This window comes from Cibotium barometz, chromosome 47 (assembly GCF_041138505.1).
Source record: "Cibotium barometz isolate CiBa-2024 chromosome 47, ASM4113850v1, whole genome shotgun sequence".
In the NCBI taxonomy this organism is placed as follows: domain Eukaryota; kingdom Viridiplantae; phylum Streptophyta; class Polypodiopsida; order Cyatheales; family Cibotiaceae; genus Cibotium; species Cibotium barometz.
Genome location: NC_141092.1, coordinates 7,968,998 through 7,996,871, shown reverse-complemented (window position 1 = coordinate 7,996,871; position 27,874 = coordinate 7,968,998). Strand labels below are relative to the sequence as shown.

The 27,874-nt window shown below is 39.8% G+C and overlaps 2 protein-coding genes across 3 annotated transcripts in view; both read left to right on the top strand.

The window, feature by feature from the left end:
• Positions 1-5,842: 5,842 nt before the first annotated feature.
• On the top strand, positions 5,843-8,184 carry LOC147611323 (very-long-chain (3R)-3-hydroxyacyl-CoA dehydratase PASTICCINO 2A-like). Of its 2 annotated transcripts, XM_086784877.1 has the most exons (9): positions 5,848-6,350; positions 6,422-6,533; positions 6,659-6,677; positions 6,802-6,890; positions 6,987-7,040; positions 7,119-7,189; positions 7,281-7,362; positions 7,462-7,558; positions 7,701-8,184. In XM_086784877.1, the coding sequence occupies exons 1-9, from the start codon at positions 6,280-6,282 to the stop codon at positions 7,772-7,774; spliced, it is 669 nt and encodes a 222-aa protein (XP_086641003.1). In that variant the 5' UTR covers positions 5,848-6,279; the 3' UTR covers positions 7,775-8,184. The 2 variants fall into 2 exon arrangements, with proteins under 2 accessions (XP_086641004.1, XP_086641003.1); XM_086784878.1 differs by lacking the exon at positions 6,987-7,040 and having other exon boundaries at positions 5,843-6,350.
• A 16,856-nt stretch (positions 8,185-25,040) lies between these two features.
• Positions 25,041-27,874, top strand: part of LOC147611322 (uncharacterized) — a 3,217-nt gene continuing 383 nt past the window's right edge. Inside the window, exons 1-8 of the mRNA XM_086784864.1 lie at positions 25,041-25,117; positions 25,339-25,411; positions 25,518-25,570; positions 25,759-25,850; positions 26,311-26,537; positions 26,754-27,044; positions 27,656-27,735; positions 27,873-27,874. The exon at positions 27,873-27,874 is cut by the window's right edge and continues 383 nt beyond it. Coding sequence (XP_086640990.1) covers positions 25,041-25,117; positions 25,339-25,411; positions 25,518-25,570; positions 25,759-25,850; positions 26,311-26,537; positions 26,754-27,044; positions 27,656-27,735; positions 27,873-27,874 — 895 coding nt within the window. The remainder of the gene's footprint in view (positions 25,118-25,338; positions 25,412-25,517; positions 25,571-25,758; positions 25,851-26,310; positions 26,538-26,753; positions 27,045-27,655; positions 27,736-27,872) is intronic.

Genomic DNA, 27,874 nt, shown 5'->3' with positions numbered 1-27,874 from the left:
GATGATGTACTACCATTTCTCTGCTTTTCAGATCAAAAGAGCGATCAATTCCTAAAAATTCATGAAAATTCTCATGACGACACTAATGGATGTATGAAACTATGCATAATCCTTCCCAAGACCATTTAAGGTCATAGACACCAAGTCATCATCTTCTACATGTCATCATCTTCCCTTGGTGGTTCAATGGAAGCAAGTTCATTTGCAAACTTATTCGCTTTCATATATGGTCATTGATGCTCAAATTTTCTCTACACATTATGCAATTCCTTCTTGAGCTATATTTTCTATGCTTGCATATTCTGTATATATTTGTTAAAGTGTCCCATGCATCCTTTGATGATGTGGTTGCATCTTGAATATGCACAATCATAGAATCTGAAATACTGATAGATAGCCAGTACATAACTTTTACGGATCTCTCATGCTAGGTCTTAAATGCTTGTAACTCCTATATTGAGCGGGGGTAATAGGAAGAGTAGGTTCATGTTCATCTCCTGTGATGAACTCCCAATAACCTCTCTTGGGGCGCCAACTTCCTTTTGTAAGAAAATCTATGAAAATCTTGGGTATGAAATGAATAAAAAAATATGCCATGAGTAGAAATTACTCAAATGAGCATGGGTGTGTTCTACATTAAAAGAGCTTCAAATATGTCTTTACAGCTTGAAATTTGGGTAACACATGATAAAGTTATAAGCTTTCATAAGGAGATGGGTTTTCATATTTTAGTGTATTTTTTACTTTAACCCCCCTCATCCAAAAGACCCCCCCTTGGCCCTCACATATTATGAAAAATATGTAGAAATCTAAAAATCTTGCATATTTTATAGGGGGTATACATTATGTTTTGAGGGAGGGGGACCTTGATATTTTCATATTTTTACCTTGCATATTTGAATTTTTTTGGATGAAATCCATGCATATTTTATATAAACCCTGTCCCCCCATACCCTAAATTTTGGAAGAGGGTGGTAACATAATATATATTGAGTTGGTACCCCAGGTAACCTTTGCTTATAAGAAATTTCATCGTTCAAAACTTCCATGCCTAGAAGTTGTTATTGTCAAATTTCTCAGCCACAAATTGCAAAAAGGCATCAAATGCCACTACAGGAAATTGCAAAAATAATTTGAGACTGCAAAATCACAACTTTTGCCTCACACATGAAAATCTACACAATTGGTGAAAGTGGTATTCTATCACATACTCACTTCTCATCAACATGCAACAAAATGGATTATGTCACTCCCAATATCTTAGCATAACATGCATACAATTAAATTTCCATCACAACACTTCACAGAACAGTAAACTCTAGTTGCATAGCCAAAACACCACTTTCCTTAGTGCCTACATAAACCTTCAAGTATCAAAAGGGGGCCCAAAATGGCCTCGAACCAAAATTTTAGAAATAACCATGGCTTTTCCATTGTTGGAAGCATATATTATCCTCTCACAATACAACAAAGAGCATATTTTTTTGAGATAGTACACTCTTGCACTCTCTGGCTGTGCTACCTACATAAAACTCGAAAAGGAAGTCAAACACTGATCCTCTTACTAGGATATTGTGAACTTGGGTTTCTTCCTTGAGCTCCTTACCATGAACCAAACTTTGATAGCATCTGAAGAGAGTGGGAGAGAAGGGAGGAGTCTCACTTTTGCCTTTCTTCTCACACAACACAAAGGGAGAAAACACACATAGGTGGAGGATGAAAACTAATTTCTTCTTCTTAATTGTGAAAGCCAAAAGAACACACTTACAAAAGAATGGATGAACCCTATATGTGGTTCCCAAACCAAACCCAAAGGTGGCATACTAACTAAGCGGGTTACTATAGTACATAAAGATGGCTATCATATAGCTGTTATTCATGGGCAATGTACAAACCACATCTACAAACACCTAAGGTGGTTACATAAATGCACAATAGTCACCATGGCATCTCATGTGTATGGAGATGCATTGAGCCTGATATCTTAACAAGTAGTAGTCATAATCTATAATATTCCTCCTTGGTTGACCATAAAAAAAGGGCATCAGATGTTGTCATGGATTGTGCTTGGCAAGCACAAGGTGAAGAACATGGATATGTATCTAGCTCCTTTGGTAGGGGAATTGCAAAGTTTATGGAATAGCATGCAACTTTATGACATTTCAAAGCCTTAGGGCCAACATAATTTTCAAGTAAAAGGCATTATGATGTGGACCATGCATGATTATCTTGATTGCTCAAGTACATAAATTATGTTCCTCCCCATTCATCAATATCGATATGCAATTGATTGTGTTCTTCTTTCACTTCTTAAGACTGTTTTCTTGTGTCCTATAATTTTGATAGGTCTCCAAGTGTATGGATACAATGCATGTCCATATTGTGGAGAAAGTATGTGCATCCACTACTCAAAAAATATTTTGAAGATAGAAGCACAGGAGGTTTCTTCCTATGGACCATCCATATTTAGTGGATCCATCCTTTGGGGAGGCAAAGCTAGCTTTTATTCCTCCATTCATGAGATTCAGTGATTAGGAGTGCCTCAAGCATGGTCTACAATTCAAAACACCTCGACTTGGCATGCATCTTCCATATTTTACACTATTCCTTATTGGAGGTACCATAAAGTCACATATCTATTGGACCCCATGCATGTATTAAAAAATGTGTCAAAAAGTTTGTGGAACCGTATGATTGGGGATGTAGATAGTCCAAAAGCCCGAAGAACTTGAACGTGATGAAAACGAAAAGAGCCTTTTGGCCAAAACAAAACGAGAACAAAACCATGTGGCAAGGTGATTTTACCAAAGGCACCATGGGTGTTGACAAAAGCACAAGAGGCATGAGTGAAGAGTGTTATTGTGGGTATGAAAACCCCAATCGAGTGTAGGATTATAGGTATGAAAACCCAGACCGGGCGTGCGAGTGGTTTTTTCGCTCATTGTTGTTGATTGGCTTAAACACATTATTTGCATGTTTGTGCTACCTGTGTGTGTTACATAGGAAGAAACCATTGAATCTTCAGAGCTAGTCTATCTATCAAGTCGACGAGTAGTAATCACTTCATCTCTTTACACACCCCACGGGCCACCTCGTGGGGACATGACCTCTAAAGCAGCATTGATACTTGTTAGTTGGCAATGGAGTTTTGCAAGTCAGTGGTCAAGCAGCACAGATATGTGGTTTTCTCAGTCAATAGTAGTAGAGTAGATGGAATAATCTCATAGTAGTTCTTGTCATCATATGAGTGCCATCTTCCCTTTGTGGTGACAACATAAGGCTTTTTGGTTTTATGATCATTTGATGTATATCAAATATTTTGAATAGTATATTTGGCTTAATCACTTTCTATTTCAATGCCTTGATAATATTTAATGTTATGAATGGTTAGTTTCTTTCATTTATAGGGTGCCTTTACTTGGAATGGAAAACTAAGTGGTCTAAAGTTGCATGATTGGCACAAAATGATACAAGTAACATTATTTCCACTTGATTACAAATATTTTTACTATAGGCTTTGGATTACTTTGCAAGGATGTAATACTAAAGATGCCTTAAACACCATCAACAAGCTTAGTGTATTTGTGAGGTAAGTTAGAGGGTACGTAAAGGCATGTCTAATTTCCCTTCTCATTGTTGCAAAAGTTAGTTCCATTACTTACTGAGAGTGATAAATGTAGGAGGACATCATATAAAGAGATCAATAAATCTTCCATTTTGGATTTGAGAATTCTCACCACCATCTAAGCTGCCTGTTTAATTGAAAAGGCATTTCCAACGACGAGTATCATGGACATCCAATTGCATCTAATTGTGCACTTGGTTGATGAAGTGGCATATGTAGGCACTTTGCATAACTGGTGGATGTTTTTCTTGGAATGGTTTATGAAGGTCTTGAAAGGGTATATGTAAGACAAAAAGCTAGAACAGAGGGAAGCATGGTAGAAGGCTAGCTGGTGCAAGAGTCAATGTTTAACATCACAGGGTTTCTTGTACAACTCATACCAGACATGCCTCTACTTTGAGATGATAGAGATGACCCACGAGTTATAGGAGAGATTAGAAAATAGAACAGAAAGTAGAATAAAACGAGTGTCTCCTTGCGACTCAAAGTGAACACCTTTTGCCTTTACAATTGTGGAGAAATGGATCAAATGATATGAAGAAGAAAGAGCTAAATGAGAGGAGGATAAAAAAGCATGGTGATGGCCCAATAGAGGTAGGAAGTATCCCTCAATTTAGAAACGAACGTAAAAACTAGCAAGAAATGAAGTACAAACATGAAGGAGGAAGTAATATGCATTGTCATAAACAACCTGCACAAAACTCGAACATGATCCGAGGTTTCCACTACTTGTATCCATGGAGTTGCCAAAAAATTCCACTTCAGCCAACCACCATGATGAGGCAAAGGATCTCAAAACCAAAAATACAACAACACAATGAATCACCGCATTTGCTATTTTATAACCAAACATCCCTAGCTTCGTCTCATAATCATAAGCCATAGGAATCAATTCCACAGGTACACTAATAACACCAAGAATAAACTCCATGCCAACCAAACGAACCCCTGTGCCATTACCACATAGAAAGGACTACAATTAAGAGAGAATTATCATTTTATAATCATTACACACATGAAAACATTCACACCGGCTCAAATGGACCACCATGATGATGCGGAGGTAATAGTCAACTAGCTTGTTTAGGAGGTGCACATGTGCATGCAACTGATACGCAAATTATACAACAAAAAAAAAGGAAAAAGAAATCCTTTAAATATATTTTTTGAACTTTAGCTTTGGAAAATGTCCATTGTCTTCACTAAGGCTTGCTAGGGCATGCCAAACATAGAAATGAAGAGGGTAGCAACAATTTCACAATTGTGCTATTTGATTGTCTTGCAAACTCTGCCAACTACAATTGATTATCCCATGCTAGATGACGTTATGCAAAGATCATTTTGATGCTTAGACAATGGAGATTGATGTAGGTTTGTGTAGGTGTGCAAAATTTTCAAATCTACAAAGATGATTTTGAATTCATAACGAGTGAAGATTGATGTAGATTTGAGCCTTACAAGCCTAAAAATAAGTTGTTTTCCATTGAAACTTGTTCCTATACACTATAAATGTGTAAGTAAGGCATGGAGGTACCCATGGGCATACTTTGGTCCAAACTTTCAATTTTGGGTTAGAGTTAGGGTGGTAGGCCCATGATGGCACCTACCCTCATAGAAAACCCCTTGAAGGCCTATTGCATGTAGTCCACTATCGTTACATAGGTTTGCACACCTCCAAGCCATGAAGCTTCTCCTTTCAAACTAGGGCTAGGATAGTTTATTACTCATTGGAATATGTATTCTCAACCATTGTTGAGCTTGTCCATATTAAGACGCAACACATAGTCTCTTAACTTGTATAATCGAATCAAACAATTGGGTAGTATTTTGCATCCTCATTAAGAAATGGTCCAGGTAGTCCAAGATTAGCTTGTCCATATTGGGTAGTATTTTGCATCCTCATTAAGAAATGGTCCAGGTAGTCCAAGATTAGCTTGTCCATATTGGGACACAACAAACTTGTATAATTGGATTAAATAATTGGGTAGTATTTTTGCATCCTTGTAGTCCAAGATTATAAAGTAAAAATAGAAGTCTAACATAAAAAGACTTAGAAGCATTTGTTGGAAAAATGGAGTGAGGTAGGCAAAGTGTTAGGAGTTGGCACTCTCACCCAGGGCACATGGGAGCTTATCCAAGCCCTTCCGTCAACTTTAGGCTGATGTGGCAAATGGATGGCAATTACAAGGCCAAACCTTTGTTTTTCACTCACTCACGCGATATATGCTTTCGCCATTGTCCAGACCCTTGCAATTGGAGGTAAGGGCAGGCAAGGATATGCCATGATCAGCACCTCAACCTCGCAGAATTCTCCCAGAGCATGTGCAAATCCGGCGGGGTTTAGAACACTTCAGGCAAGCATGTACCCGTGATTACGATACCTTCCGATAAGCAACCCTTGAAGCACATGTGCCCCACTCCCCCTGTGCATGAAGATGGGGAGTTTAAATAGAAGGTGCAATCCTTACCTAGGTAGACGGATTTTTCAAACACCCACACCTAACACCCTCCAGAGAAAGAGTCCAACTTAATGCTGCCATGAATGTGTGTGTAGCGGTGCATGTCCTGGGCAGCTGCACTCTATTCAATTCTTGCAACTTACTTACCCCCTCAATTTGAGCTTTCATGTGATTCTCTCCTCCATTGCCATAGCCATGGCTAGCCTTCTCTCCACCCTCAAACGCCTCTACCTCATCTCCTACAACTGGATTGTCTTCTTTGGATGGTAAGTCCTCCCAACCCTAGCCCCCCCCTTTGTCCCTTCTTCAGCGCCTCATCCCATCGTTGATCTCCCAGGTCGCAGGTGCTCTACTGCGCCATCCACGCCTTGAGGGCCTCTGGTTACGCGTCCGTCTATGACGCCGTCGAAAAGCCCTTGCAGTTTGCCCAAACCGCGGCCGTGCTGGATGTAAGTGGTTTGTTTTGATTAGAGTAGGCCTGAGCTCTGTTGTTTCAGTCAAATTCTGGCACTAGCGAGAAGATGGCTCTGATATTTGTTTGTATATGCCATCGTCACAAAACGTTGGTGCGAAGATTTTCAACGGTCTGGTCGGTAAGCCTTTTCCAGACATGCTTGTTGGTTCTTTGTTCTTCCATAGCATGAAAGGTCTTTTCTTTTGTTTTCTCGATTCGAGTACTGTGCATTCTACTAAGATCTGTGGCTTCTTGATTTGTAGGTATTGTAAGATCTCCAATTTCAGCAACTTTACCACAAATCGGATCTCGCCTTTATGTCCTATGGGCTATTTTATGGAGCTTTCCAGAGGTACGTGTTTGAAAATTTCTCACATGATTTAGTTTGTCTTCTCAGGCCGTAGATTTCGTTCTTTCCTCTAAAGGATAAAATGTTTTGGGGCTGCAGACTCGAACTCATCCTCTCGTTAGCTCGCTTGTATTGAGTTGGTCCGTTACAGAGGTTTGCTGCCTTGGAACTCTTGCCGGACCAGAAACTTTTTTTTACAACTTACACTGGGAATTACTATTCTTTGCGTAGATGATCCGGTATTCGTTCTTTGGGATGAGAGAAGCATTTGGAGTCGTTCCTTCATGGTTGCTGTGGCTACGGTAATATGTTTGTTTCGTGTGAGGTGTCTTGTCTCTGGACTACTTTGATCGGTTCCAGGCACCCTCACGAAGTAAATTTGCGTATTTGCAGATACAGTACTTTTTTCCTGTTGTATCCTTCTGGCATAACAAGCGAAGTTGGCCTTATTTATTTTGCCCTTCCATACATCAAAGTGAGAAACCTATCTTTTCTACTGCTATTTCTGCGGGAAATTCGGTTCAATTGTAGACTAGATTTCTGGCGAGGTTCTAACCATTTCATTTGCTTCCAGGCGTCCGAGAAGCACTGCATCAGAATGCCAAACAAATTGAACTTTGCATTCGATAACTACTTTGCTACCCTTGGTACCTTAGCATTGTACATTCCTGGTATGTTTTAGATTTAATACGCTTAGTCTCGAGTTCATTGTGCTCTTTGTGATTGTTTGCTTGTTGCTTTATCTCGCAATTGTGCTCATTTTCTTACTTTAATGTCTGTGATTAGCTTTGTTGCATTTCCTCCTGTTCACAGGAAGCCCTCACATGTATACCTACATGATGACGCAAAGAAACAAAGCCTTGGCAAAAGCAAAGAAGGGTGATTAAGCATTGATATCTAGCATGGTTGATGACCAGCTTTTCTATCTTACCTTAAAGATTGATGTTTCACAAATTTTACTTCGGGAAAATATCATTTCTCTTGGTCTACAAATGGCTGAATCTTCTCATGCCTGACCACGTTAGCTCATCTCAACGGTATTGATCCATATGGCAAAAGCAAAGGAGGGTGATTAAGCATTGATATCTAGCATGGTTGATGACCAGCTTTTCTATCTTACCTTAAAGATTGATGTTTCACAAATTTTACTTAGGGAAAATATCATTTCTCTTGGTCTACAAATGGCTGAATCTTCTCATGCCTGACCACGTTAACTTATCTCAACGGTATTGATCCATATGGTCATATACTAGATTGGAAGGACTAAGGGTCGTCCAAGCTTGTTCTTGTTTCCCAATAGTCATGTTAAATGGTTGGATGTGATCTTGGAGTGCAGCTTGGATAGATCTTTCTTTTAAATAGTAAGCATATGCTCAATGTCCGAGTCTGAAAATTGCTCAAGCTCCAGGTGGATGGGAAGAACGCTATTTCTTTTAGTGTACGATAATGCACATGGCCAAACTCTTCAAATTGGTCATGCTTTTGAGTGAGCTGGGGTAAAAATAACACCTAACTTGTGTTAAAACTTGTTTGGGTGTCATCTTGTTGATGCATAATTTAAAATAATGCTGACATGAAGTGTAGAATCAACAAGGTTGTAATGTGAGTTGTAAAGGTCATGTATGAACCTTTTGGGGGAGTTGGTCTTTTCCCACAATAAAGATGGGAATGATCGTATCTCTATCTCTTTGTGTGTGACCTATTCATAAAAATGGATCAATTGTTTTATAATCTTTGCATGGTGAAATGCTTCGCCCTATTCTTTGTCTTTGTAGGTATATTGTCATGCGTGGCTATTCTATTTACTCTAGTTAAAGTTGAGCGTTTGGCTAAATGGACAAGACATGAAATAATCCCCTTGTGTTTGATCATCAATGTAAAGTCACGTGAAAGCCCTTTTGGCACTTATCAACGTTGAAATTGATCTCTTGCCAATTTAAGGATTTTGAGTGAGGTGAATTTTTGTGTGTGGTTAACAAGTGAGTGATGCAAGTTGTGAGAGATGAGTGAGTAGCTAGGTGAGCAATTGAATGAGGTGTGTAGCGTTGTGTATGGGCCTCATTGTTAGAGGCATGTATTTATTGGATTTCATTAGAATTTATGTAGGGACAATCATGAGATAGAAGCTCAAGAATAAGCTTATATGTCAAATTTCATGGTAGCAGCCTTCGCATTTTATGACATGTTTATAATATGCATGATTGGAAGAAGCCCAATATAAAACATGATGTGGTGGCGATAGAGGACTCTAATGTTTGTGGGCTTTGGAGGGGAGCTTATGTTACCAAAAACTCTGGAATAGTAGAAGGGATATCTATCGTTGCTTGATGCATAATGCAAATTTGGCTATGAGCAAAAAAATTAGTAATATGATTGATTTGCCTTATGTGGGGTGTGATAGAGGGACTTATAGTTAAGGTGCTCGAAGTTTAGGCTAACTCATATATTACCTCTATGATTTGACTTTAGGATTTGGTCAACATGAGATGTGTAGGAACATCATATTAAGGTGTATTGGTCAAGCCCTTTTTGGCACATATCAATGTTGAAATTGATCTTTTGCCAATTTAAGGATTTCGAGTGAGGTGTGAATTTTTGTGTGTGGGGTTAACAAGTGATGAGTGAGTAGTTAGGTGAGTATTTGAATGAGGTATGTAGCGTTGTGTATGGGCCTCGTTAGAGGCATGTGTTTATTGGATTTCATTAGAATTTATGTAGTAACTAACAATCATGAGATAGAAACTCGAGAATAAGCTTATATGTCAAATTTCATGGTAGCATCCTTTGCATTTTATGACATGTTTTTATAACATGCATGATTGGAAGATGCCCAATATAAAGCATGATGTGGCAATTGTGGGCTTTAGAGGGGGAGCTTATGTTACCAAAATTTGGAATAGTAGAAGGGAGATCTATCGTTGCTTGATGTATAATGCAAATTTGGCTATGAGCGAAAAAATGATTGATTTGCCTTACGTGTGGGGAGGGGGACTTATAGTTAAGGTGCTCGAAGTTTAGGCTAACTCATAGCCCATTTGAACAATGGGGTTTGGTTATAGAGTTTGGTTATAGAGGCTTACAGATAATACCTTTATGATTTGACTTTTGGGTTTGGTCAACATGAGATGTGTAGGAACATCATATTAAGGTGTCTTGGTCCATCTAAAGTAAAGGAAAAAGGGGCTAGGTGTAGGGATCCAATGAGGCAAAGTCTAGGATTGCTTGATCAAAAAAGGGTTTTGACATTAATCTAGCAAATTTGTGTGGCTTGGGCATGTGTGTGAAAGTGAGAGATTGCTTATAAATCAAGCGATGAAAGATGAGTGATCTTTGAGGTAAAAGAGGATGAGGTATTATTGAATAACTTAAGGAGGAATTGGTCGTATATTTAGAGGCATGTGTGGAGGAATTGGTTGTGTATTTGAGTGAGAGAGTGCATATAAAGGAAGACATGAGAGAGAAGTGATCCAAGCTAAGGGAGTAACTTTAGGTGGAATTGGTTGTATATGTATAAAAAATCAAGTGGCATTTGTGAAAATGTCCATCAACGTGTGTCGTTCCATTGGAACCTCTTGATTGCCAATGTATTGTCTCCACTCGATGATGAAGTATTCATGAATTATAACGGAAGTGATGTGTGCATTTGTGTGTGAGTGAATTTGTGCTCCACTCGATGATGAAGTATTCATGAATTATAGAGTAAGTGATGAGTGTGCATTTGTGTGTGAGAGTGCTTATTAAGAAAGTGATGAGAGAGACGTGATCCAAGCTTTGAGGTAGTTTATGAGGTATGATTGAGTAACTTTAGGTGGAATTGGTTGTATATTTAGAGGCATGTGTGTAGAAAATTAAGTGGCATTGGTGAAAATGTCTATCTTTGTGTCTCGATCCCTTGGAACCTTTGGACGGCTTGTGTTTTGTCTCCACTCTTTGAAGTATTCATGAATTAACACTACCTTCCTTGAGCCAATTTTGAACATATGGTAGTAAATGAAATGAGATTACTTGATAAATCTATCTATGGTTAACAAAATGAGATCATTACCTCTGGGAGTTGATGGTATTTGAGGAATAAAGTCTCTAGGCAAGGAGCCATCAATGATGGAAGAAGCTTAGGGGTCTTCCCATCATCAAAATTTTATTTTTTATGAGTGAATGATTTTCTTTATGTATGAATACATCTTTTAAGAGGAGGCCAAGATAAATTCGATAACTTTGCTTTGTGTCATGCATACAAGTGTGTTACATATAATTAGTTCATTGTGTTGTGTCATGAAATAGTAATATGCAACTTGTTTGCCATAAGAATATACCATATCTTGTAGTAAAGAATGGTTGTATCCTTATTAAATGATTGTCAACATGTCATGTATATATCTCATCATTGGAAGAGCATCTTGATGATATGGAAGCACGCACCTCTTCCTAGTATATTAGATACTAATATATGTGAGTGTTGTCGCCAAGTAAGGTCATAACAATGAATTTGTAGTCAAAGATTGATGCACTGCTTAAATATTGTGATTACTTGTATAATGCACATACGCACATATGTAGCACAAACCTTGAAGTATACAACTCACTTACCTAGCTATCTACTATTCCACTAATTCATCTTACTTATTCCTAGCTATATAAATTTGCCTATAAGCATTGTTTCAACTACTTTGAGGGAAAACCATGTTGCTTCCTTCAAAGTCTACACAAATGGTTTACAATTAAGATTGTGTGATTGTAAGGCTACAGGGAAGAGGTATTAAGGCTACAATAATCTCTTGGAAGTTGGAGCTATTTCCATGAACTAAGTTTGTGTGTGTGTACGTGGGTAATAGTGGGTTGATCGACAAATCATATACCATGTCAAAGGTGCCCAAAAGATTAGAGGTTGGACTATGAAAGTGATGCCAATTTTTAAGTCTGCAAACTCAAACTCAAATCTTTAGCCACCTGCTCACCTCTACATGGTGCCTCATCAAATTCAAAGGTGTATGTAGGCTATGGAGCGGCAATCCTAGTAGTGCTTGCTATGAACAAAATATTTCCATCCTCCCCATCCAAGGGAAAGGGGTACAACCTCCTCTTCTCCCTCTTGCCAATAGTCCCTTAGATATAGTGAGAGAAATGGAGAGGCCCACACCCCCAATCATTTCCATGGAGGAGACAACGAGAAAAGCCTTAAAAATATGGAGGTGTGGACTCCTCTAGCAATCACACTGTCAATGATAAGGAGAACTCCATCTAGGGTGTGCCAAAGGTGAGAAGCAATAGGTAGAATGGAAAATTCTCAAAGACATCAGGCATCTCATTGAAACCGACTTTAGGAGAGTTGACACAGAAACCTACCCTAGGAGTAGATGCAACAAAATCGTCCTCAAGTGTAGATGGATCAAGAAAACTTGAAGGAGTCCTAGAGGTTATCAAAGATGGAGGGGTTAAATCAACTTTGAAGAGTAAGATTGTTATAGTTTTTATTGATGAGACATTCTTTCTGATTCTGTTGAATGAGTGGTTGTTAACCCATGCCATAGTTGCATTTGCCCATGGTTCTTGGTCCCCCTCTATTGTTTTAGAGAACTAAATTAAGAAAAATTGGTTGAAAAAGGGCTTGATAGTAACAAGCATTAGGTTTCTAGAGATGTGGTTTTTAGTAATTCTTTTTGTAGTCCTTGTGTTGGTTTGTGGACTATTAGAAATCAACCTATGTATATTCAGAAGTGGTCCCTCTCTTTTTCACTAGAGAGCAAGGCTAACGGTCTTGCATGTGTGGGTCGAATTTTGGACCTTCCTTCTTTCTCTAGTTAGATTTAATGTCTAGGTTAATCTTTCGGAAGAGTTGTTACTCTAGAGAGAGAGCCTTTCCTCAATCCTATTAACCCTTAGGTGTGTGTAGCGATGAATCTTGCCAATGAGCTTCCTGAGAGTATTTGTACTAAGCACTTCGTTGGAGGGGTGGCTTGGTTGTAGCCTGCTGCATATATTTGTACTATGCTCAATGTGGGCATACTCTAAAGAATTGTTGTTAGAAATTAGGTAACTATGATAACTTATGGTTAATCATGTAAGCTTTTCAACTATGGTTAGGTTCCATACTGTGATTAAAGAAAGGTAGATGCTTCTGTATGATGATGATGAGAACCAACCCCATGACATTTGGACTGATGATGATGATGACAAGTTCATAGGAAAGCCCATATGAGGTATGACACATGTAACTCAGGGTTAAGATCCTTGTGATGAATTTGATGACTATGTCTTGATGAATGATGTTGAATGCATGTCTACGATACCTACAAATGGTATGCATGGTCGAAATTGACAAAGAGGTAAGAAACAAATGTATTTACCATTAGTTAATCGTGGTTAACCATTCATAACTCAAGGTAATGGTAAATAAAATGTATTTACCATTGCCTTGAGTTACGATTGATCTCTTTATGACAATGAAAGCATATTGGCAAGATACGAATATTAACATGTGGTGCTAGTCATGTTTTGACATGACAGGTACAAAAGAACATTGATGGATGAACCATGAATATCTTGATGAATGATGTTGAATGCATGTCTACGATACCTACAAATGGTATACATGATCGAAATTGACCAAGAGGTAAGAAAAAAATGTATTTACCATTACCTTGAGTTATGAATGGTTTATCGTTGGTTAACCATTCATAACTCAAGGTAATGGTAAATAAAATGTATTTACCATTGCCTTGAGTTATGATTGATGTCTTTCTGACCATTTCCTTGAGTTATGATTGATGTCTTTATGCCAATGAAAGCATATTGGCAAGATACTAATAGTAACATGTGGTGCTAGTCATGTTTTGACATGGTAGGTATCAAAGAACATTGACGGATGAACCATGAAGGCTTTACAAGATGATACGTGACAAATGTAAAAATTTCAAGCATTGGAAAACCACTTTTATGATTGTTCATGCTTCACATGAATAGTTGGGACCATCGATATTAAGGCCTTGAAAGAAGTCATCAAATCAAATCTCAAATAAGAGGTTTGCACAATGAGTTACAACCATGTGCTTACATTTGTATGAAAGCCTTTGAGATGACTAAAAAAGGAGCTTATTAAAGGTCACATCACAATGAAGAAGCACCATTAGATCTAGACTCTTAATTTGAACATAAAGAACTAAATTAGAAACAAACTATGAACATAAAGAACTAAACTAGAAACAAACTCAGTGTGTAACTACTTGAAACAAAGTGTGTAACTATTAGTTACACTTAGTTACTTGCATAAAACCATGTTCCACCAAAACCATGACCCCACAATACCATGTTCCACAATGCCAATGTCCCAAAACCATGAATAATCAACCAAACTAACAACGTAACTAGATGTAACTAGAGAAAAACTAAGTTGGATGGATCGCAACCAAACTAAGAAAATAACTAGATGGAACTAGAGGAAAACAATGTTAGATCCCAAACAAGAAATCATTGTAAAAGGAGGGCCTCCTTCATTTCCATGGATCTCCCAAACCCTCTACCACAACTAGATTCTATTAGATTATGCTGCTCTGACATGCTCCTCTCTCTCTCTCTCTCTCTACTAGAATCTCACTTTGGAGCTCTTTTCTCATTGCCTCTCATACCTCCTTGTTGCTATAAATCTTCTTCTATCTCAAGCTCTCCTTCTTCCAAATGTGAAAATCTATCTTTAGGTGCTTTTACAAAGGCCTTCAATCTCTCTCCTAGAAAAAAGTCACCTAGTTTCTAGACCCGTTCTTGAAGTTCCTCCCATGCAAATTAGTGTCCAGATCGATTGTGGAGGCTTACTAAAGTCTTGTTGGTCAACTTTGGCAATTTTGGTCAAAATGATATTTGTCTTCAAACAAGTTCACCTCCTTCTCCTCTCGAGTGTAGGCCCAAGGGGGAACCTTTCTGCTAGTCCAATCTCCTTTAAGGATTTGCTCCAACTTTGCTACACTTGTTGGTCCTAAATAGCCACGGTCTCCTCTCCAATTGAGTCTCCTAAAGTACCTTTGAATGACTTGTAAAGGGGAAAGGGCCTCTTTTTATAGCTGAGGAGGAGGGCCTCTAGATGGGCTGACTTGTAGAAGGGGTTGGGCTGACTGGTCCGTCCCAACTAGTTGGCCAACTCAACTATAAAAGGCCAACCGCTGTAGCCCACTGTGTGTCCCACATACTCCCACATATAGGTTTTTCCTCTTAGCTGTACTACCTGGCCGATCTTGAACTCAATGGTGTTCTTAATTGGGGATGTTTCTTGTGAAATTTCCTTGGCAATCATTAATAAAGTTCTCTCGAGGTGGGGTCCTCCTGATTGGGCCCTACCATCAGGGATGGTCCTTTTGTCCATATAGAGGAATCTAAGATGGAAAGAGCCTCTGAAGGTGACTCAATGTCATGAGAAATCACTATTCAGAATAGGTCTAATGACGAGGCCACTATTCAGAATAGGTCTAATGACGAGGCCACTATATGGCTAAGTGATGTACATGATGGAAAATCCCATTATGAGGGGCCTCATTTCACATCATCAAGAAACAAATTCCTTATAGAAATACGTGAATGTTCTCCTTTTTATTTTCTTAAAACCACCTACATGTTCGATAAGTGGACAATTGATTCACCCCTCTTGTCTCTACATGTTAAGTGTCGTGCTTTCATGTTATGTGTTCTCCTTCTTGGGAAGGAACCACCATCTAATATAAGGGGTACATGATGGGAGTGTCCATCATCATGCATGGACTAGAGTCCCCTATGCCTCATAGATTGGAAGAGTGCAATTCGGAGGGATTTTTATGTACGTGACTTATATGTCATTCGTTCCATCTAAGAAGATAAGAAGAACCGTGATGTAAGTTTTTCCTAAAGATAGCTTCGCAACATGGAGCACATGATGCAATGGTCAACTTTCTAAATGAAAGATAACTAGGAAATTCACACCCATCATAGCATTTATGCAGTTAGGCAAACCATGAGCATAAACTCCAATTAGATGAGTAGGGTAATTCTAATCCAAGGATGTAACAATTGCCTTGTAAAGAAGACTGGGAAGGATAAGGATTTCATTTTGGTTTAAGTTGGAAAAACTCTTAAGGATAATAGAGATTGAAATGTATCCCTTTCTCAAGGTTCTTCTCACGGAGGTGATCAAGGAACATTTGCTATGTAGGTAAAGGAATTAGGTGAGAAATGGCAGGATGCCTTATTGAAAGAGCTAGAGACTAAGGAGGACAAGACTCTTCTAGTGAAAGAAAACAAATGCCTCTCTGAAGTTTTTCAAAGTCAAGTCGCAGTTATAGTTTTATGAGATAAACAAGGTACACAATTATTCATCAAGGACATAGGAAATTACATCACTGATGAAGGATTTCCAAAGTTGGAGTTAAAAAGTAGTAGCACCCTACTCATAAAATCTCTCGTAGTAGAAATGGTAGGTCTTAAGCTTACAGATTTGTCTTCATTAGGGGAAATTTGGATCTCAAAAGGCCTCCAATTAGTGTTTCCTAATTTCAATGGACTAGTGAGGGACTTGAGGTGTACCGATGAGAGTGCTCCTTTATGTGGGGAATGCCATGTTGAGGTGGAGGGTGGGCATACCTACAAATAGTCCCTATTAGCTTGTCCTCTTACATTGGGGACCATCGCCCCCCTCACCCATGGTTGACCCTCCTGTCATGTACACCTCCCTCAAACAACCCCCAAATGAATTTGTGATAGTAGTAGGTCCATTTAGGTGCCTATTTGTCATGTTCTACACAAGCTTGCTCCCCTTCTTTGCTTTGGTCCATCTGCACTCCCTTCAATTTTCAAACTTGGCTGTTCTACCCCCTTCTGCTTTGGAACTCTTTCTCCCTCCATTATTTGCTACAACACCTCTTGCAGCTGCTCTACACCTTATGTTGCACCCTCTACTCGCCTTCTCTCTGCTTCTCTCCCTCTATTGGAGCTACTCTCCTTCCAACATGCCCCCTATTCTTTTGCATGTCCATTTCTTCTATTGTCACCTCTTTGCAAGTATGGGTAGGAGTAGAACTACAAGACCAAGCAACATTGTGACTTCTTCTGTGCTCCACAATACAAAGAATGCATTGGACGAGCAGATACCTTCCACATACAGCTTGAATGATTGGATTTTTATGAGAGGATCTGCCAAAGGTCCACATAAGCTTCCTAAAGGAAAGAGATATGATCAGTTCCATGAGTGGAGGGCTGCATCTTGAAGTTCAAGGGAAGAAAGGATGGCTTGCAAAGGTGCATCACGTATATATGGGGAAAGATATGTGCCTGTCTTTGTCAATCAATTAATAAAAAATACCATCACATTGTCAGTCTTTCTTTGTGTAAGTGTCTTTATGTGTAATGAGCCATTTCGAAATTCGATGTTGATTTCGAAACAACGCTTTTTTGTAGTAGATATATTCCCTTCAAACTTTGAGGAATGGGATCCACTTGATTCTTCATAGATAAGTTCACTGCCATTCCTGAGGATTTAGGTAGGCAAATGCATGCTCGAGAAAAGTCTTCCACTTTGAGACATAGGAATGTCTATTGGTATAATGCAAAATACATTACTCCAAGGATGCCAACAAGCTATGGTTGTCTTGAATGCATTGCACCAACACAACTTGGATACATGGATTGTAGCATGCTAAACATAACAATATCGCAATCATGGCAAGAGAAGATTGCAAAGGATGTGGGCATGGCCATGAAGTTTACATTTGGCTCTTAATGTGCAAGGTTGTCTTGGTTTATGCCTCTACACTTTTTTAAAAATTATTTTTGGGCTATCCAAATGCATAGAATAAAAACCATGTGGTCTTGCAAGCATCTAATGAGAATGCCCTTGTAGATACTTAGGATTGATTGGGAAACCAGGTCAGGTGAGGAAAAGGGTGATCTATTTCAATGTCATGCATGTATGGATAATGTGGTTGTCACGTACCACATCTCCCACCAAATTTTGTATTTATCCTTCCTCCAGTATAGGCATTGGAAGAAAAAGATGGCTGTTGACTTCCCCTTAGCTCTAATGATGATGAAAATACAAGGGTAAGTTTGTCTATTGAATTTGATTTAGGAGATATCAAGAATGTGAGCATCACATCAAAGTGGACTCTAAGGGATGCGTACGAACACCCGTTTGGTCTCATGGATGTCTGAGTCCCTTCATTTTACCTTGAATGTGGTAAGAAGGTAGGCAAGCGTGCAGAGAAGTGCCTACATTGTGTCAATTTTATCCCTCTTGTATTTTTGAAGATAGTAAACAATGTGGCATAGACTTTCACATTTTCAAGTCTTATATCATGAAATGGAAATAGTGGTGTAGTTTATTTTGATGTTTGCAATGGTTTGGTTTCATGTCTAAAGTTTTAAAGTTTGCACTGTTTTTTTTCTCTATTTTTAGAATGTTTGGGTATATATAGGGTTTCAAGCTACTTCACTTTCACTTTCATTTTTAGTTTTGCAAACCCATAGTTCTTCTACCTTTCCTACCTTTAAAACTTCCCCATTTTTAGTTTTGCAAACCCATAGTTCTTCTACCTTTAAAACTTCCCCATTTTTAGTTTCATATAGCCATAGGTCTTCTTCCTTCAAAACAACCACCTCACATGGATTGTTTTAGATCACCTTCCATGATTTTCTCTCCCGTACTCCACTAATTGATAGGGACGAGGAGCTTTCCTTAGTGTTTAACAAGATAGTAGATGTCCTAGCCACAATAATGGGAGCCCGTGATGATTTCAAAGGCCTCATCACGTACATGCAAGAGAACTTCACAAATTTTGCATATCAACTTTATGATATTTATTGTTATAGAGATATTACATGTGAGTCAACACAGTTGAGAGAAGCTTCCAATTATACTAAATGAATATATTGCAAACACTTAACGTTAAAATACCAATATTGCTCAATAAGCATGAAAATACTCAAGACTACAGTTGATTCTAAATGAAAAAGATCTCTGAGAGGTATTCGAGAGCATGAATAAGAGTGATGTAATCAAGAAAACAAAGGCGAGAGCTCAATAAGACAAGAATCCCGAGTACAAATGTCGAGGCCCAAGCAAGAGGGAAGGCAAGTCGAAGAGACAAGCTTAGAGACGAGAGCTCTCGATAGAGCTTAGCGCACAGAAAAAGCGTGTAGTTCCCTTTATATTTTCAGAATAGACCATCTACGTAGAACACTCCATGCATGATTGCCACATGTAACCCATGCAATCGTTATTGGAAACCGCTGAATCATGATATTAAAAAAACATCACTTAATACTAACCTCTGAGTTATAGAATTTTGTTTTCTTCCCCTTGTTTGCAAATAATTCACAAAGTTGTATTACTTTTTAAAAAGATGTGAACTTTATATCATTTTGAAAATAAAAATATGTACAAGAATACCCTCTAGGGAAGAAAGAGAGTCCTCAACATCATTGAGGTAGGTGGAAAGATCCAACATGAAAAACCATAATGATGAAGAGGTTCCCAACATCCTTATGATTAGTTGAAAACTACATAAATCTTATAGAACTACTACAATTGTTATCCTTGTACTAACCCTGGGATTGCAAAAGTTGCTTGGTAAACAACCTTCTTAGCTTGTTGCGCTTGATGTTGTCTTGAATAGGGGCAGATAACGAGTGAAAAATGTTTGTTCATTAATTTTCTGTGAGGCATAATAGGAAAACCTTAGAATTACTAAGGATATTATTAAACTTTAGAATTTCCACAACTATTGCTTATTTCCAACGGTTGCAATCTGTCGAGCGGATGGCTGTGAGCGAGGGGGCTGCTAGCCAGTTTGCAATTTATTCTTTGCATTCTAATTTCCAACGGCCAACGGTTGCAATCTGCCTGGCAGATAATAGGGCAGATGGCTGCGAGCGAGGGGGCTGCTAGCCATTTCGCATTGTTAGGGGCAGATAGGGCGGTTGGCTGGCGAGCGAGGGGGCTGCATTGTTCCAGCGGACCTTACCTGTTGTGCAGACGTGATGTAATGATGGTTGCGACCTTCTTAACTGCGCCTGCCCCCAAGGCTGCAACAGGTGGTGATGACCATCGTGAGAACAAAGATACGTCTTTAATCATCACGCGAGCACAGAAACTCTCAACTCACAACAAGTTTGCAGCTGCATCTCTAACAAGCTCCCATGGCGACCTTAGCCTCTTCTTCTTCTCTCAGACAAATGCCTCGATTCACACCAAGTATAAAAATTCTAACTCCATAGGAATTTTCTTTGGTATATTTAAAAAATATCTGTGTGGTGAAAGAATTTTGATCGGCCTTGTCTCTGTGGAGCTATGATTTTTTTTCATAGCGGGAGCCATTAAATATGTGGAAGGAGATATAGAATGAAACTCCTTTCATGTCTTTATAGTTCCATGCAAAGTAGTCTTTATACTTTAGCACGAGAGAAATTAGTGACTTCTCTTGTTCCTGGGTTAAGTCATATGCAATGAACAAAAGTTGAGCTTCCATGTCCTTTGGGGCTAAATTAACCTCTTTAACCTTTTTTGGTCCCAATCTTCCGCTTTTCACTTGGCCTGTTCCATCATTGGTCTTCTATCGTGTGTGCCTTATAATGCGGTGGCACTTGTCTCAGATCCTCTATCTCTTCATCGTCATCTTCGACCTTAATGTCCATAAGGGGATCTTTGGATTTTTTGGTTGTTCTTTTGGATTTAGCCAGTTGAGGCTTGTCCTCTAATGGTTTCGCTTCAGCATTTACTTCCATTTGCGCAGTAGTGTCATTACCCATTCTAGTCTAGTACCCCAATTGCAAGTGAATTCCTTGTGGGCTGGGCTTTGATTGCCTTAATATATGACAACCAATGTAGATCAGAGTTCACTTTAGCAACTCCATCTTTTATTTCATGGGAATTGGATTTGCTAATCGTATTCAGGAGTACCACTAGCGTTTCATCATCTAATCCTGGAACCGCAATTTGAAAACCTCTATCTTCTGGCATGTCAATAGTGGCTAAAACATGCATCCAATTTTGGGAGAACTCAGGTTCTAGAAGCGGAGCATACCAGAGATTATCATAATCATTGTCCTCTCTTTTGGAGTTACATGCTTGGAACACATTGAGGGATGCTGACCTTTCAGTCAAATTCGACTCAGCTGCGAATAGATCCAGCCAGGGGATGTGCTTTCGCAGTCTGAAGATGTACTCTCATTACATGTCCATTATGCCTTAGATAAATAATATTCACCTGCCAGTCATCATGGACCAATCTTACATGTCGCATGAATGGTTTTCCCAAAATCACTTCATATCCGTTGGGTTGGTTTTGAAAGTCCATAACAACAAAGGCCACCCAGCAAATCCGACTGTCTTTATGATGAGAACATCTTTGACTACTCCCATGGGTTTAGTGGTTGCACCGTCTGCTAATTAAACCACAAGGGGAGTTTTGTCTATCTCTAGGCAACCCCATTTTTCCCAACATTGTTTAGTATAAATTTTAATGCCAGCACCTCCATCAATAATAGCGGTAATTGCACCTCCATCAATAATAGCGGTAATTCTATGCCCAAATGTGGTTATGGGTAACATTGCATTTGTGTCATCACTCTAAAAATATTGCCCTAGCTTGTTCACAAGGACTCTAGGAAGTTTGGTCTTAGCATCCTGAAGTTCTCCTTTCTCTGGTTTAGGAGTCTCTGGTGCTCCAATACGATCGTTCATCGAGTTAGATAGATCTCTCCATAAGGTGGGGTTACCTCGTAGTAATGCTGCAATAGGCATCTTTACTTCCATTGACAGGAATGAAGCTAGTGCCGTTATGTCTCTTGGACCACTCACTTGCTCTTGACTTATAGGTCACGGCTCATCAAAGTCATTGAAGGAGATGTGAGGATACAAGGGAAGCGGAAGACAAGAGAGTGAGGGAGCAAGAGCAAGAGAGTAACACACAGGTTTTTTGGTGGGTGGTAAATCACCCTTATACTTTGAGTATTGTATACATGACTAGGGTTAGGGCACAATGACCTTTAGCTCTCACAACCTCCCACTTAAAGGGCAATGTGCCCTTAAGTGAGGAAACCTAGTGGACATATTAGCCAATGCCCATCAAAATGCGACAATACTCAAACCACTGACTAGGTAGACTCTTTAAAGTCAGCATATCCGCAGGGTTCTCATCTGTATGAACCTTGACAAGCTGTAGACGCTTGTCCTCAAGTACCTGTGAGGGTTAAAGGTCATTGTGCCCTAACCCTAGTCATGTATACAATACTCAAAGTATATATATGAGAACATAGAAGATAAGGGTGATTCAGCACCCACCAAAAACCTATGTGTTACTCTCTTGCTCTTGCTCTTGCTCTTGCTCTTGTCTTCCGCTTCCCTTGTATCCTCACAATTGGTATCAGAGCTTGGTATGCACTGAAGAGCTTGGGTGGAGCACGATAATTCGGTAAAAGAAGCTTCGTTTGCTTTTCTTTTACGAATTTGGAAACATTTCTCTGCAGAAGCATAGTCGGAGGTGCAGCAGTGCACAATCTCCGTTTGAGATGCCCTTTGCGGTGCAGGAGAGACCAGTATATGCTTTGAAACAAGGGCGAAGCCCTTGTTATGCTCAAAATTTCAATCTGAGGTCATTTCGAGGCCCGTTTCGCAGTCGTAAGTTCCTGGCAGTGCATTCGCAAAAAGTGTAGTTTTGCAGGAAGGTATCTCCATTGCTAAACACTTGAATGATTTCAGTATCATTTTTAGCCAGCTTCAGGCAGAAGATGCCTTTCAATTCAGAGACAAAGGCAATATTCCTTCTATGCTCATTGCCGCCTTCTTGGGATACTTTTTGCATGGCTATTAGCAACTCTGCACCTGGTGGAGTGCTACATTATGATGATGTTGTTGGAAGCCTGCTGGCTGAGGAAATTAGACAGAAGTCTATGGAGAGCAACATTAGGAAGTGAATGGGGTCTTCTTGGGCCCTTTAATTTGCCCAAGCCTAATCAAGGTGATTAAGGAATAGCCAAATGGGGGTTGCCATGTGGACTGAAATGTTGGGTTTGTAAGAGAGGTGTAAGAGTGGTCAAAGGGTGCACTTTTTTTCCCAAAAAGGGGGGAGGCAATTTTACAATTTTCAGACCTCCATAACTTCTACATACAAGCTCCGATTTGAGCGGAGATTATAGATCCGTGATCTACGCATCAAGAGCTTTCCATAGATACGTTACATGATATGGTTTTGTCTGCTAGATTTTAAATTCCATTTTCTCCCCAAAATTCAAATTCGAATAAAGTAGCCGTTTTGAAGCTTCTAATTAGAAAACGTTTCTTCTTAAGAGAAAAGGTTTGACTCCTTAAACTGCCAAATAAAAGGGCCCAAGAAGCCTTCCATTGAGGTCCTAATGCAAGCAGGATGCAGCTTTAAGTGTGCAAAGAGGAAGATCTGAGTTCTTCAGGGAGAAGTCCCAAGAAAGAGGGAAGTCCCGTAGCAAATCCAGTGTATGCAACATTGAGTGCTATCACTGTCATAAAAAGGGACACTACAAAAATGATTGTTTTTTGTTAAAAAGAGATCAGAGAGAAAAGAAGAGAAATGCCAATAGAACTGCAGATAGGAATGAAGAAAATACCAGGGAGGACAAGGGAAAAGGAAATGCAAAGGAGATAAATGCAATCACTCAGAGCAGTGATGATGATGTTCTCTTTGCATCTACCTTACCTACAAATTTACTTACCGCTGCTGATGATGCATATGCCTAGGATTGGATTTTGGATTCTGGTGCTTCATTTCATGTTACTCCCCATAGGGAATGGCTCTCCACTTATGACAGTGGAAAGAAAGGTACAGTGCATCTTGCAAATGACTATGCTTGTGACATAGTGGCAGTGGAAGAAATTAAATTTTCCTTTGCAAATGGGTCTGTTTTTCTTTTGAAAAATGTCAAACATGTGCCTAAGCTGACTCAAAGCCTTATTTCAATGGGTCAGCTTGATGATGCTGGTTTTCAGACCACCTTTAGTTTTCAAAGTTGGAAAATTCAAAAGGGTTCTTTAGTTTTGTGCTAAGCGTGGGACTCTTTATCCCTTGCATGTATCAGGGGTATCTGATCATGTTGTAGCAATAACCGAGCAGCCAAGTACTTGTGGCATAGCCGGTTAGGCCATATGAGCCAAAATGGAATGAAAGAACTCTGTCGTTTGGGTTATATGCCTCTTCTGAGTTTTTTTTATTTTGAATTTTGTGAGCACTTTCTGTATGGAAAGCAAACTAGATCAGTCCATAAAAGAAAAGGAAAGAAAGAGCTTAAAATGCTTGATTTGGTGCATTCAGATGTATGCAGTCCCATGCCTACAAAGTCATTAGGAGGGGCTGAATATTGTCACGTTTATTGATGATGCAACTAGAAAATTGTGGGCTTCTGCTATCGCTCGAAAGAGTGATGTGTTTCAGGTATTTCAAAATTGGCTAGCTTTAGCAGAAAATGAGTCTGGTAGAAAGCTCAAATGCCTACGGACAGATAATGGTGGAGAGTATGTCTCGCGTGAATTTTAGCAATTCTGTAATACACGTGGGATCAAGAGGGAGCTCACGTCTCGTCGTATGCCACAACAGAATCCAGTTGCAGAAAAGATGAATCGCACCATTCAGGAAAGAATGCAGTGCCATGCTTTCACATGCATGTCTCTTTGGTGGATTTTGGGCTGAGGCAATGAAAACTCTTGTACATGTGATCAATCGATCACCAAACAAGAGTTTGGATGGTGGCATTCTTGAAGAGTCATGGAGTGGCAAGAAGCCCTCCTATTCTCATTTGTGTATATTTGGGTGTGAGGCATATGTACACGTGCCAAAGGAGCTTTGAAGGAAGCTAGCTCCGAAGTCAAAGAGATGCATCTTTCTGGGTTATGGTGATAGTGGAGAGATGGGTTACCGTCTCTCGGATCCAGAAGCAAAGAAAATCATACATAGTCATGATGTGGTTTTCAATGAAAAGTGGATGCATAAGACACCCATTAGGGAGGTGGAAATGAGGAAAGTTACTTTCTAGGATGTAAATCCACCTGCACTTGTAGGTAGACCGCAAGCTGTCCATGCACCGAACGTGCAGGAAATGGTGCCACTAGGTACTCCATTAGGCAAACAATCAAGGAAAAATGATGAGCCATCCATTGGTGAAAATAGTGAGCCAAATATGGCTGATATGCAGGCTGGACAGCAAGTTGAAATGCCCTTGAGAAGGTCAACCAGAGTGACTAGAGTGTGTGACAGGTTTGTTCCAAGAGTTGACTATGTCATGCTCATTGATTGCGGGCAGGGAGCCTTCTTGCTATAAGGATGGATCAGCGCAAGTGGGAGTCTGCCATGCAATCATAAATGAATTCACTCTTGAAAAATCAGACTTGGGACTTGGTTTCTTTTCCAAATGGTAACAAAGTGTTGCCATGTAAATGGGTGTACAAGCTGAAGGTGATAGGTGGTGATCTGCCTAGGTACAAGGCCCGTTTGGTTGCTAAAGGGTTCAAACAAGAGAAGGGTGTGGATTTTGATGAAATCTTCTCTCCGGTTGTGAAGATGACCACCCCCTTAGATGCTTGTTGTAGCAGAAAATATGGAGCTTATGCAAATGGATGTCAAGACTGCTTTCTTGCATGGTGATTTGCATGAGGAGATATACACGGCACAACTGGAAGGCTTTGAGGAAAAGGGCAGAGAACATTTTTGGTATGCAAGCTGAAAAGTCTCTATGGGCTGAAGCAAGCGCCTAGAGAATGGTACCAAAAGTTTGATGCTTTCATACGGTCCTAGGGTTTCACGAGTGAAGTAGACCACTGCCTCTACACCAAAAAGGCTAAGGATAACAGCCTTATTCTTTTGGCTCTATATGTGGATGTTATGCTAATGGGTAGCAGGAATGCGTATGAGCTGGATGCTTTGAAGGACAAGTTACATGAGGCCTTTGATATGAAGGATTTGGGACATGTAGGTCACATTCTTGGCATGCGTATTACGCGTGACAGGAATAGGAAACTCCTTTGGCTTTCATAGAAGGAGTATGTCACAAAAGTTTTGCAGCGTTTCAATATGGAGGGGGGGAAGGCATTGAGTACTCCATTGCCTCCATATGTGAAACTCAGTCAGGATGACAGTCCCAAATCCGATGAGGAGAGGGCCATGATGGCCAAGGTTCCTTATGCATCAACTATTGGGAGTCTCATGTATGCTATGATAGCTACTAGACTAGACATTGCATTTGCAGTGAGAGTTGTTAGTCGGTACATGGCAAATCCAGGAAGGGAAGAAGCATTGGGAGGGAGGAAGTCAAATGCATCATGAGGTACATGAAAGGTACCAAGGATATGAGCATCTTCTTTGGTAGAGGAGACATGCGTGTACTTGGTTACACAGATTCAGATTATGCAGGGCCAGGAGATCTACTTCTGGTTATGTGTTCACTTTTGCAGGAGGTGCAGTGTCTTGGATGTCCCGTGCACAGAAGTGCGTTGCTTTGTCTACCATCATAGAGGTTGAGTATGTTGCAGCCCCACAAAGGGTTGCAAGGATATGGCTTGATCGGCTAGTGGGAGATTTGGCGATTCATACCATAGTACCGACATTGCATAGTGATTCCTTGAGTGCTATTCATCTTGCATGGAATCCGGTCTTTCATGCAAAGACCAAACACATTGAGGTCAGGTACCATTTCATCAAGGATACAGGTCATTGTGCCCTAACCCTAGTCATGTATACAATACTCAAAGTAAATATATGAAAACATAGAAGATAAGGGTGATTCAGCACCCACCAAAAAAACCTGTGTGTTACTCTCTTGCTCTTGCTCCCTCACTCTCTTGTCTTTCGCTTCCCTTTATCCTCACAACTGGTATGGGTTCCTCTTCCAACTTAGAAAGAGTTTTACAGCATCAGGAAGTTTGATGGCACAAACTTCGCCTTGTGGAAAGAGGAAATACAAGATGTGCTGATTCAAAAAAAGCAACTCAAGCCTTTGGGAGGGCTGCAAGCCAAACCTGAAGACATGTCAAATGCAGACTGGGATGAGTTGGATGCAATGGCAAGGTCTACAATAAGACTGTATCTTGCTGAAATAGTCTATTTTACAGAAGTCACAGAAAAGACTACTAGATCCCTTTGGAAGAAGTTGTGTGATACCTATGAAAAGGAAACAGCTTCCAATAAGGTTTACCTCATGAAGAGGTTATTTCAGTTTTGCAGTTGCAGGAAAGTATTTCCATTGCTAAACACTTGAATGATTTCAGTATCATTTTTAGCCAACTTCAGGCATAGAAGATGCCTGAAGATTATTCGGAGACAAAGGCAATATTCCTTCTATGCTCTTTGTCGCCTTCTTGGGATACTTTTTGCATGGCTATTAGCAACTTCGCATGTGGTGGAGTGTTGCATTATGATGATGTTGTTGGAAGCTTGCTGGTTGAGGAAATTAGACAGAAGTCTATGGAGCAACAAGCAGGATGTAGCTTTCAAGTGTGCAAAAAGGAAGATCTCAGTTCAGGGGGGAGAAGTCCCAAGAAAGAGGGAAGTCCCGTAGCAAATCCAGTGTTGTGTATGCAACATTGAGTGCTATCACTATCATAAAAAGGGACACTACAAAAAGGATTGTTTTTTGCTGAAAAGAGAGCAGAGAGAAAAGAAGAGAAATGCCAATAGAACTACAAATAGGAATGAAGAAAATACCAGGGGAGGACAAGGGAAAAGGAAAGGCAGAGGAGATAAATGCACTCACTCAGAGCAGTGATGATGATGTTCTCTTTGCATCTGCCTTACCTGCAGACATTGCATTTGCAGTGGGAGTTGTTACATGGTGAATCCAGGGAAGAAGCATTGGGAGAGGCAGTCAAATGCATCATGAGGTACATGAAAGGTACCAAGGATATGAGCATCTGCTTTGGCAGAGGAGACATGTGTGAACTTGGTTACACAGATTCAGATTATGTAGGGCATGTGCATACCAGGAGATTTACTTCTGGTTATGTGTTCACTTTTGTAGGA

Bases quoted from the DNA above. Each gene is read 5' to 3' on its own strand.
- LOC147611323 (XM_086784877.1), top strand. From the start codon at position 6,280: ATGGCTAGCCTTCTCTCCACCCTCAAACGCCTCTACCTCATCTCCTAC. The intron at 7,041-7,118 runs GTTTGCTGCCTT...TTCTTTGCGTAG, and splicing joins TGAGTTGGTCCGTTACAGAG to ATGATCCGGTATTCGTTCTT. The intron at 7,559-7,700 runs GTATGTTTTAGA...TCCTGTTCACAG, and splicing joins CTTAGCATTGTACATTCCTG to GAAGCCCTCACATGTATACC.